The 12,536-nt window shown below is 40.2% G+C and overlaps 1 protein-coding gene across 1 annotated transcript; it reads left to right on the top strand.

Annotated features, from left to right (window-relative positions):
- The first annotated feature begins 7,792 nt into the window (after nucleotides 1-7,792).
- LOC139574418 (nanos homolog 1-like) lies at nucleotides 7,793-10,363 on the top strand. Its single transcript, XM_071398966.1, has one exon. It carries the CDS (start codon nucleotides 7,921-7,923, stop codon nucleotides 8,599-8,601), a length of 681 nt encoding a protein of 226 aa, XP_071255067.1. The 5' UTR covers nucleotides 7,793-7,920; the 3' UTR covers nucleotides 8,602-10,363.
- Nucleotides 10,364-12,536: the final 2,173 nt, after the last annotated feature.

The following is a 12,536-nucleotide window of genomic DNA, read 5'->3' as shown; positions in this document are numbered from 1 at the left end:
TGGAGTTAGTGTAAAAAAATCTCTATATATATTTGAAAAACAGTCTTAGGTATCCTTGTCCAGTGCCAATGCTTGACTTGAGCAGGAGCTCACTGGAGCTGAGTACCAGCACCTTAAACGTTCTACTGATTGAGCTCCTGTTCCTCTTATAAAATATTATCTCAAAAGTTTTGTGGACCTCCTACACCTAAATATAAACAATACCAGCACCCAAAATGAGTAGCGGAACCTATTTCAGTCTAAGTCGAGCACTGTCCAGTGCTCACACAGAGACCAGGGTTGGATTTTTAAAAAGAATCATGGTGGAGACCTAATATCCACCCTGATCAGTGCTCTGAGCATATCCCTATTGCTTTGTTGAAACGTACTGTACCCATTCACTGTACTCTACCAACTCACACACACTGAACTGTGTTCATATTTCAATCAATCACCAGGGTTATCAGTGCACTAATGATGTCATTGATGCTAATGGAAAAGGTGACATGCTCACTGAGGTGGATAATGATGCTAATTAGCTAAACATCCCAGTGATGCACATGTAGCAGCTCATCATATCCACCAGAAAACATTTAAAATCTATTTTTCTGTTTACATGTGTGTGCATATGCATTTGGTCATATAGAATTAATCCTAAACAAACCAACACATCGAACATCCATAGAATGCTTTTCAGCTAGAATAACGTTTGGTTAACATCAACAGATAGGATCTAAACATTGTAACAATATAAACTATCTAATAATAGAGTCAAAGCTGAACAAGATTGATTTATCTATTTCATGACTGTTTCTGGCTATGCCACAATACAGCATTGTGTAGGCTTTGTGATGGAGGGATTAAACAACCTACAACTGATAAAATGAATCTCTCCTCTTCTATGAAATTCAGCTGGCTTCAGGGTGACCCTGCGTCCTTGTCAGTGGAGGATGAGATGGCCCCACAAAGCCAATGTTATATAGCGTCTTCTCCAGGCGACCGCCTGCACTCACAGGTCAGCTGTGTTTCATTTTGATCTGGCAGAGATGAAAAGAACATCAGACAGGTAGGCATCTCTCGCTGTCTGCACTAAGCTAACAAAGGGACTGTTGTGCTCATACAGTATGTCGTGTTTATTGTGCACAGCTACATCTCTCGAGGAGTAATCTGAGAACAGCAAAAACACTGTATTTTTTACATTGCTTTGAGGATCCTAATGAAACAGACAATACTCATATTTTCTCAGACAGTCTGATGAATATGGCTGCTGGCAAATTCTTTAGGGACGTTATTTAGAAAGGTAGATGAGGAAGAAAATGCATAAATTAAACTGTTACTAAAGCGTTATTTGCAATTAATGCTTCCCTTTCCAGCTCATTGCCAGCCTACGTAATTTATCATTTATCATTCATTCTCCTGCTGATTGCCAAGCCCAGATTCAGTTTCCTAGCTATGTGAGAATAATAATGGTCTCCATTACAGGCAAATGAGTTTAAACTCCAAGTCACATGAGGGAATAAGACTGTAATCTACATATTTTAAATGTAAAAACTGAAGATGGGGAATGATGGCATCAAGAGGTAATTCAGTCACACTTACCAAACACTTACGCACAGTACCAAAGCAATGTTTGGGAACCGAAAACATCAATGTTATAGGGTTATAGTGGATTTTTAAGCACATCAATCCCATGGAACCCCTGTTATTCAACACCATTTTAGAAACGTGTCAATCATACTATTTGTATTAATACAACTATTATAAATAATTGTTTAGATTGCACTGGGTCTTTAAGTTTGTCCACCGTAAACAAACTAATATCTCCAGAGATTAGTTACATTAAGTTCTTCTATTCCAATACCAAACTTAACAAAACATGCAAATATGTCCTGTTTAAATTGCGGTCAAAATGAATTAACTGAGAATGAACCTGCTCAAGTGCATCAACATTCATCGCTCATAGTTTCTGGAATCGACATTGTAATGTTGCTCAGCAGACCATTAAGTCAAACGGGGGGCTTTTGTCTTTGCTAGAATGCACTGAGTGACATTTGTTTGTTCTATACCTCTGGGCCTCCTTATATCTATGCAGACAGGGCCTCATTTATCGACTAGCTTGCCTTATTGGTCCCATTTATTCCATGCTGCATGGTGGAGTAAGAGTCATTGAATGAAACCATCAGTTATCTATGCAGGCCCGCATATAACAGAAAGGCATCGGGGGAGTTAATATGCAATTATGAGGAAACCCATTTCCCTGCTATTCAATAAAGGAACAAAAGACGACTGCATACTATTTTGTTAATGCAGTGGATGACAACAAAAACGCATAAACAGAAGCTTTGCTTTATGGAAATGCTTCCCATTAACCCTTTGCTATACCCTTGTGTCACTGAGGAACAAAGGAATATCAAACCAAAATTGTATTCAGAGGAAAGTCATGGTCAAGTAGAAGCCGTTCCAGAATTGGGGGGTTGGAAGGTAGACTGCTCTGAAGCATTATTTTGAATACATTTTGGCGGTTCAATATTTGATCAAACGCTCTAAGCTATCTGTCAAGTGAAATCCAAATTACATTTGCTGAATATGCCCTCATTTGCATAAGTAAAGACAGCAGTCTAATGGATATTAATGATAAGACACAAACAGGGTTATCTGCTGGTCAGAGTCTGTCACAAACCAAGAAAACATACTGTAGCTACAGGCCCAGGTGGCCAGGTGCACACAGTGAGGACATTTTCATAAGAAATGAATCAGCATTCATCATCATTACGATGATCAATATGACAAATAGATTTTTGTAGCTATTCCTGAAAACCCATTAGACATCATTACAGTGATCAATAAGTAGCTACATGCTGTATTATGCAACCCAGTCTCATGAGCTTAACGTATACTGTATGTGAATAACCAGCTACATAGAAAATGCTGTTCAGCGAGGCCTGACATTGGTGACCAGGTGTAGACACTATTTTTAGATCATGACTTCTATGAGGGGAAAGCATCAGATACAGTGCCTTGCAAAAGTATTCATCCCCCTTGGCGTTTTTCCTATTTTGTTGCATTACAACCTGTAATTTAAATTGATTTTTATTTGGATTTCATGTAATGGACATACACAAAATAGTCCAAATTGGTGAAGTGAAATGAAAAAAATAACTTGTTTCAAAAAATTCTAAAAACAAAAAAACAGAAGAGTGGTGCGTGTTTATGTATTCACCCCCTTTGCTATGAAGCCCCTAAATAAGATATGGTGCAACCAATTACCTTCAGAAGTCACATAATTAGTTAAATAAAGTTCACCTGTGTGCAATCTAAGTGTCACATGATCTGTCACACGATCTCAGTATATATATACCTGTTCTGAATAGCCCCAGAGTCTGTAACACCAAGCAAGCGGCACCATGAAGACCAAGGATCTCTCCAAACAGGTCAAGGACAAAGTTGTGGAGAAGTACAGATCAGGGTTGGGTTATAAAAATATCAGAAACTTTGAACATCTCACGGAGCACCATTAAATCCATTATTAAAAAATGGAAAGAATATGGCAACACAACAAACCTGCCAAGAGAGGGCCGCCCACCAAAACTCACGGACCAGGCAAGGAGGGCATTAATCAGATGGGCAACAAAGAGACCAAAGATAACCCTGAAGGAGCTGCAAAGCTCCACAGCGGAGATTGGAGTATCTGTCCATAGGACCACTTTAAGCCGTACACTCCACAGAGCTGGGCTTTACGGAAGAGTGGCCAGAAAGAAGCCATTGCTTAAAGAAAGAAATAAGCAAACACATTTGGTGTTTGCCAAAAGGCATGTGGGAGACTACCCAACCATATGCAAGAAGGTACTCTGGTCAGATGAGACTAAAATTGAGCTTTTTGGCCATCAAGGAAAACGCTATGTCTGGTGCAAACCCAACACCTCTCATCACTCTGAGAACACCATCCCCACAGTGAAGCATGGTGGTGGCAGCATCATGCTGTGGGGATGTTTTTCAGCGGCAGGGACTGGGAAACTGGTCAGAATTTAAGGAATGATGGATGGCGTTAAATACAGGGAAATTCTTGAGGGAAACCTGTTTCAATCTACAAAAGATTTGAGACTGGGACGGAGGTTCACCTTCCAGCAGGACAATGATCCTAAGCATACTGCTAAAGCAACACTTGAGTGGTTTAAGGGGAAACATTTAAATGTCTTGGAATGGCCTAGTCAAAGCCCAGACCTCAATCCAATTGAGAATCTGTGGTATGACTTAAAGATTGCTGTACACCAGCGGAACCCATCCAACTTGAAGGAGCTGGAGCAGTTTTGCCTTGAAGAATGGGCAAAAATACTAGTGGCTAGATGTGTGTGCCAAGCTTATAGAGACATACCCCAAGAGACTTGCAGCTGTATTTGCTGCAAAAGGTGGGTCTCCATAGTATTGACTTTGAGGGGGGGGTGAATAGTTATGTACGCTCAACCTTTCTGTTTTTTTTTGTCATATTTCTTGTTTGTTTCACAAGAAAAAATATTTTGCATCTTCAAAGTGGTAGGCATGTTGTGTAAATCAAATAATACAAACCCCCCAAAAATCTATTTCAATTCCAGGTTGTAAGGCAACTAAATAGGAAAAATACCAAGGGGGTGAATACTTTCACAAGCCACTGTAAGGGAGACAATTCCCTTCCTCTGAGATAGAGTACACAGGAAAACTACACGATGAGCACCACACTTAAAGAAATGGCTATTTATTGAGGCTACTATCAAGATTATTTATATCAGCGAGAAGAGATGCGTAAATATACATTTCACATTTCATTCTCTACAGCGTGCCATGTGCTTTGCATCATATTAGCAATCATCCATACAGACAATCATCTAAGACTGCCAGATAAAACAGGCATATTTATTATCCTACACAGTACATCCATAAATATTTACTGTACATCTGCAGGCTTGGTTTTACCCCATTTTTCCATTTTAATTTGTGTTTTTAATGTGATATGCTTAATTCAAACAAATGGCCATCGAAAAAATTATACATTACTACAAGATGTACATTCAAATGTGGCGACTCAGCAGATGCTCTTACGAGAACAACTTACTTCAACAACAGATTTGGTATAGGATTATACATCATTTTCAAAATGCAATCTGGGAATCACAGGAAGATTGTTGCAAAAGGTCTTATAAATCATGCATTACCATATTTCCAAGTTCAGCAAGAGGCATATACAGATTGATTTACATTGCATAATTAATCTCCAGCATAATCAATGGGAGTTTTGAAATGTAAATCCACATCAGTCATCGGGGAAATGCTCAAACTTGCACTACTGGGCAAAACAATACTTTTTTATTGCAAAGCAAATGTGTTACTTGGTCCCCAAATGCTTGTATGATGAACTCTTATTCAGTTTGAATACCTAATCAATTTACAGCCACAGCCCCCATACTAGTGCTATAGATCATTCAGTTGCTTCCTTGTCTAATAGGCCCATGCTACCTCAACACAGCCAGATAATTTGCTTAATGTAAATGGATGAGCATTACTCCTTCTCAGTCACAACAACATGAAGTAATAATGACCCACGAACATTTTAGTTCCACTGGAGATGCAGAAACCCAAGTGTCTAATATGCTGTAGGCTTCATATGCTGTAGAGTTGGCTCTATATTGCACTGGAAAAAGAGTTACACATATACATTATTTATGCTTAATGGGTACAAGTATAGGGGTTAGATCCTCCAAGATCAATACCTTCCTCTCTTATGTGACTGGGAAAACCTGCCTCTGAAAACATTTCTACTTAGTATTACTTCCTCTTTTATTACTTTGCAGCTCAGTCAACAGCAAGGTATGGAGTTCTAATGAATTCCCTTGAAATAGATGTAATCCTCGCGATTGGACGGGTTTCAACAACCTCCCCTCCACTTTTAATTAGAACTGCAGTCACTCATATGCTATCATTGTTTAAAGAGTCCTGCTCTCGAATTCCAGACTCAGGTAGTTAATCATGGAGAAGGCAGGCAGCAGTTACAGTAGATTACAGAATGGTACTCTGAGTTGCCTGATAGTGTAAAGATTCCTGCATTCCTGATGTTTACATGCACTTTAAAGTTAAGTTTGATGTGATAGTTATACAACTTTTCTATTGATAGAGCAACAACAAAACACCCTTTTTTAGGCTTACGTGATATGCACAATACGTTTAACCATTGCAGGGGCTTTGCTCATGTCATGTTCCCAGTCAATGAAAGTGGACACGTATTTTCATAAGTAGAATATGTTCTATCCATCATAGGTTTCTGGCAGTAGACAAAAAAAACATCAAAACTCCTTGGGTGAATTCTTGGGGTTATGGGGTTATTCTATTGCACGGAAGCTTGATGATGTCATCCTAATTAGGATCCACTGGGCTCACACATTCTCCCAGTGGCAGAGGAGTGAAATGACACCTTTATTTTATTGTAAACATGGGAATGAGGATTCCACAAAAGAATACCATCCTGATCATAGACCTGTGAGAGCACTAGCCTGCATCCAATACCCTCTGCCTATATACTCCATTATACCCTGTCTTCCATGACATTTTCACACTGTTCCCCTCATGCACTTTCCAATTTACACCTGTACCAGTGTTCATTATTTTTCTACCCATAAAATGCAGTCATAAGGAAGCATGAGATTCTATTCTGAGACAGTTATGTCTTGCGGAGCCATCACTTTCCCTATATGCCCCTCTCTATATGCTCCTGTCTCCCCATCCTATGCTCTTTGTTCCTTGAATGGATTCACATATACAGACCAGGGCTATGCTACTGTATAAATGTGAGTATATTTTATCTGCGCTCATTAGTGCTCTGTACTCAGGGCGGGGGTTGGAGAGAGTGGCTTGAAGGGCAACACAGTTTGCCTTCATTCAGCCCTCAGCATGTAGAACAATGTGGCTTGACGGAGGAGGTTTTTCTCACAATGCCAAAGCAACAGAAGGAACACTCTAAAAGGGGAATACCAAAGTAAATCTACTGACAAACTATGACAAGCCCTGTAATTCTGCAGTATAACCTACGATACCACCACTACCCCTCCAAAATACATTGTAGGCCTACTACAATGGGATAATCATATTAGTGACAAATATGTAGTATTGAATTGTAATAGACGCCGTGGGGAACAATTTGGTTAATGGGGAGTTTCAGTAAGGAGGTAGTCCTACATATGACAGAAAAGGATATGGCATTAGGTTACTATTGTTACCATAGTATCCAAATACTCAGCGATATGACAAGAGTCAGATGGGAAGTGTTGTATCACTGTGGTGGAGAGGGTGCTCTAGGAACAAAGGGATTTTATGCATGCATGGTCTTGAAAGGGTTAAGGTGTGCACCAGAAATGCGCACAAACATGTGTATGTAAGCTATTTTAGTAGGCTTTGACGTCGCACCCACAGTTAACTCCCTATCCCCAATGTAGGCTATACAAGTAGGCTATACAAAGAAACAATTATGTATTTACTGCGTAGCTCGATGCTGCCCTACTGTATCAAGGCATAAAGCTACGGGTGTAGCTCTAAACACATATGACTGGTGCGTAATGAAACCGTTAAAAAAGTGTGAATATATTTCTGTGTAGCCTATGTGACTATGATATGTGGTTGTTTTCCAACTTGTAAACGACTGCCAGTTCGGACCATATCGGATCGGTTTCCCGCTTTCCAAACCTACCCTTGCAGAGAAAGAGTGCGCTGCAACCTGATCATAAACTTGGTTAAAGAAGAGAGCCCCGCCCTCTTTTCAGCTTTCCGGTCTCCTTATAACCAGCAAGCCTGTTGTACAAGCGTTTATACACTAGAAGAACACTGGAGCAGTCCAGTTCACCAACCATCCTGGAAACGAACTCTGGCTGTAAACCTGGAGGATTACATTGGTGCTTTTGCATAGAAAGGAGAAAAAGAATCATGGATTTTCTCAATCATAACTATTTGAGTGCGCGCAACCCATATGACTATACCTTTAATTTTTGGAACGACTATCTGGGTCTGTCGACGTTGGTCACGAAGAATAACAAGCACATGATGCCCCAAAGCCCAAACTCCATCACCGAGTCCCTGAAAGCAACCCTGGGTTTGGATGACTCTCCAGAATGTGCGTGCGTAATCTCGGGCAGTAGTGGAGGCGGACACCTGGACTGCTGTTGTCCATCCGCGAGCCCCCCGCCTACCTCCATCCTGGACTTGAAGGAGCGCTTTTCAATTCTGAGTCCATTCCAAAACCAAATCGGTGGCATCCCACTACAAGACCGGGACTTGGGCTTCGGGGGAAGCTTCGCAGGATTTGACCTGTTCGGAGTGGAGAGGAAGATGCGCAAACCAACGTCAAGGAATAAACAGGAGCCCAAAATCTGCGTCTTTTGCAGGAATAACGGTGCGCCGGAGGAGGTGTATGGCTCCCACGTTCTGAAGACACCGGACGGGAGGGTGGTGTGCCCCATTCTTCGGGCTTATACCTGCCCTCTTTGCAGTGCCAATGGTGACAATGCGCACACAATTAAGTACTGTCCACTCTCCAAAGATCAACCAACCCAGCGACCATTAAAGGGAGGGAGGGCAGTGGGTGGTAAGCGAATGAAAATATTCTAGAGATAGATTTTTACACAAGTAAAGAAACTAAATTGAATTGCACTGAACAATTTTCAGACTGTTTCCATTGCGGCTATAGCATATCCCAGTCCTAATGGCTAGGCTACATGACTTCATAAACAAATAAAACAATATATTGATTTTATGCTTTTTCCAAAATCTCTTATATTTTTATAGTTGCTTTATTCACATAGATGTTTTTATTCGTTATACATTGAATTTATTTTCTTCTTATAGTGTAATAGCTCTTTGAGTGTTCATTTAAATTCACCTATATTCATAATCACAATGTGTGAATAAATGCTGAGTGTTTCGCGGGGGGAAATTGATTTATGAGGGCGTGAGAAGGTTGTGATTGTCATGTTACCAGTACTTTTTACTGTAAGCTTAGCTATTTCTTTTCTCTTTGAAAACCAAAGTTATGTTTGTCATTAAACAAGGGTAAGAATGTTCATGAATAAAACTATTTCCATTCAAGATGTCTGTAAAACAAGGTATGGCACTTTGAGGCCCATTCCTCTCTCTGCCACTCCACAACACAGTTTCAAACTTGCTCTGAAGTTGACATGTAATATCTGCAGCATAAAAAAACAAGACAATGACATCTCTGTTATGGCCTGGTGCTATCTGGGTAACTTCATACTCAATAATAGCCAAGCCAAATGACTTTCATCTCCCATGTCACACATCACCCAGACTTATGAATAATCATTACCCAAATAAGATATACCCTTGATGTTTACATTCCCAAGAGAGGGTAACACACTGGATATAATTGCTTGTAGGCATTTCTTTTCAATGCAGTTTTTCTTTTATCAACAATTACCCCAAAAAGTCCTCAACAGAGGACTGAGCTGGGGAGGCAAGGAGTGCTCTGCAATAGTAGAGTCAGGAGAACAATTCACCTTGAGAAATAGTGGGATAGCGCAAATGAATGTTATTAAACAAGCCTTTCTAAAAAAACAATGTATTAGCCCCCTTTTGCATTATTTCCCTGAATAAATCCAAAAAGATGCAAAATTATTGTGAATGTAAGATGGAAAGATGGAAAGTTGTCACTTGTGAGACTGCACATTTCTGACAGTTATGTTAACCAAAGGATTATACAATTTTAATGAACTGAAATGAGGAAGAGAGATTTGCTGTATTGTATATAAAGTTGACTTACGTTTATTCAGTATTTTAGCATTTCAAGTGACTTCAGAGGGTACTACCTCAACAGGATTTTGTACTTACATGTAAAATGTCAACTGCAGTTTATTAATATAGTGCTGCCATTTATAATAAGGGTTTGAATAGTATTTTTGATCTTTGTATAACATAATTGTATTTTTCTTTTGCTGCATTCAAACATGACAAAAGTGTATTTCCAATAAGCTCTACTCATTCTTCACCAAAACGTGATTGTCTGTATATAGTGTTATCCCTACTTTAACAGTTTACGTGTTCAATGTTACATTCTTGGGGTTGTTTGCAAGAGAATGGAATATATTGAAAACAGTTGACAATTTGCCACTTGTAACAGAGGTTTTTGATTAAATGAAACGAGAAAAATAAACACTGTTGATCTTTGTTATTAATATTTTACCACAATTTCCCTATATGCTGTGTGTGCAGAATAATACTATATGAATGAATTAATCCCTGTATGCTGCCTGTGCAGAATAATACGATATGAATGAATTAGTCCCTGTATGCTGCCTGTGCAGAATAATACTATATGAATTAATTACATGAATAAATAGCTTATCAAATATTATAACTGATGCCTTGATGTTATTGATCGACTTGATAGACACAGACCTCATTCACCAGTTTACATGAACAGTATCTCATTGCCATTGTCAGATATTACATGTAGGCTAGACCATACCATTAAAGATTGCACATATCGTTCTTGGCTCTCTGTCATTGGCTCCGCCTACAGAACATTAAAGTCCATACTTCAACAGATGGAGGGAGTGGTCTTCCTCTGCTCTAGAAGTCAAAGTCTCTCTGCATGAGAGCCACCTCAGCTGGAGGAACAAAGCCCCATGGTTGTTCCAAGCACTTGCCCGTTGTTTATGAAGGCTGCCCACCCTGGAATGTCTCGGCCTGTGTGCCTCCCCACTCAACACAGATCATGTTTGCACTGAAGTCTATTGAATAATGTCCCCCTCTCCTAGGCTCTCTGTCTGCTATCTCTGGAATGGCAGCAGCCAGCAGCCCATAACTTCTGGACCTCTTTTGAGAAAGGGGGATTCAGACAGACAGTATACACTAAGCACTCGGGTGCTGTGTTGAGGCCTTGGACACAGCCATCCACACCTCTCAGCCCTCTCCTCTTCCTTTCTCCCTCCCTCTCATTCTCCAGCTGGGGCCCTGCATTAAAAATGGATGGAGACTAAGTGCAACAGGGATTTATCTCTCGGAGAACAGTGGTGGGGAAAAGCCTGGAGGGGATCCTTTCAGACAAACATGGCTGCCATACCAGGCCCTATTCCCATGCTGCCCCACCCCATTAGCTGTGCTGCCAACAGGATTTGATTAATCTAGTTAGTTCCTACATTTATGGGGTGATTTTCTAACATGATTTTACGATGGGAAATGGCTGTCTGTCAATATCATACTGTAAGCCTATATTATACAGATAATAGTTTTTGTACATGGTATGAGGAGGAATAACAGTACATGGACTGGGTTCATATTATGGCTGTATGTGTTATGTAATGATGCCAAACAGTAAACAAATAATACTTATTAGTGCCATCATTTGGCACTTATACTACAGGCCTACTGTAAAGACTTCTCAGTCAGTAGTGGCCATCCACTAGTTTTATGAGGTGACTAACATGACTGAAAAGTGAATAATGAATCTTTTGGTTGTGTTTACTGGGTTGTTACTGTAGAGAAGACCTCTAATTATGTAACAGTATGCTCATATATCACATTTCCTCACAAATGTCCCATTGACATCAATGCGTCATTTACAGAAGATTTGATAGAGGTACTCAGGTTGGGATTCAATCCGATCGTGCTTGTAGACAAAGCGTCTTTCAAAGGCAATGTTACCGCGTTGGCAGAGATTGCATTCAATGTCAACGCTGATGTCGGCTCAATTGTAATTTACTTTTAAATGTCAAGTAGGGATTCAGATTTAATCCCGGCCTTAGCTGAAGTTAGGACTTGGGCCTAACATAATAGCCTACTGCAGACTGCATCGTAAGTAGAAATGTAAATGAAAGAACTTCACCAATAAATATGCATTCACATATCTCATGGATAGATGACTATGTCCAAATAAATTCACTTCTATTTCTATATCATCTATGATTAATACTACCTACCTCACAATGCCAACCGTAATTCAGCTGGGGATTTCTATACCAGACGCTCCCCCTGGAACATGGACCTGCAACTCTCTGGACACTACTTGTGTAGCCCTGACCTCTATCATACAATGCTGAATAAACATGGGTCACTATTTCTATTACAGAGTGCTGGGGCGAATCGACTCAGCTGTTGCTGTTAGCTTGGGCTAAAAGGACACACTCACACTGTTCATTGGCCCCATGGGCCTTCATATCCCCCTCTGTCATTTTCTACGTGATAACATTATTGAAGATGGATAATTGCTTACAGGGCAAGGTGTCACACTTATTGGCTTCCTCCCCGCCCCCCTTTCTCAGAATCATTGTTCCTAAGGATGCTGCCTCTCGTCACCTGGGGACCTTGTGTAGAGCATATTAGACAGGACTAGAGCATGAAAACCATTCCAGCGAGGACGGTTAAGTGCATCCAACATATTGCTTTTCCCAGCTTCCCGTGGACCTGACATGCATGAATCATTGAAGAAACACGAGTCCCCATATGGAGGGGTTTTAGTGGGAAGTCTTCCAGTAAGTTGCCATTTGATGGTGTAAGATTTGAGCATGTTCATGTTAGACATCATTCAT

This window comes from Salvelinus alpinus, chromosome 4 (genome assembly GCF_045679555.1).
Source record: "Salvelinus alpinus chromosome 4, SLU_Salpinus.1, whole genome shotgun sequence".
NCBI lineage: Eukaryota > Metazoa > Chordata > Actinopteri > Salmoniformes > Salmonidae > Salvelinus > Salvelinus alpinus.
This window is presented reverse-complemented; position numbering and strand designations above follow the sequence as displayed.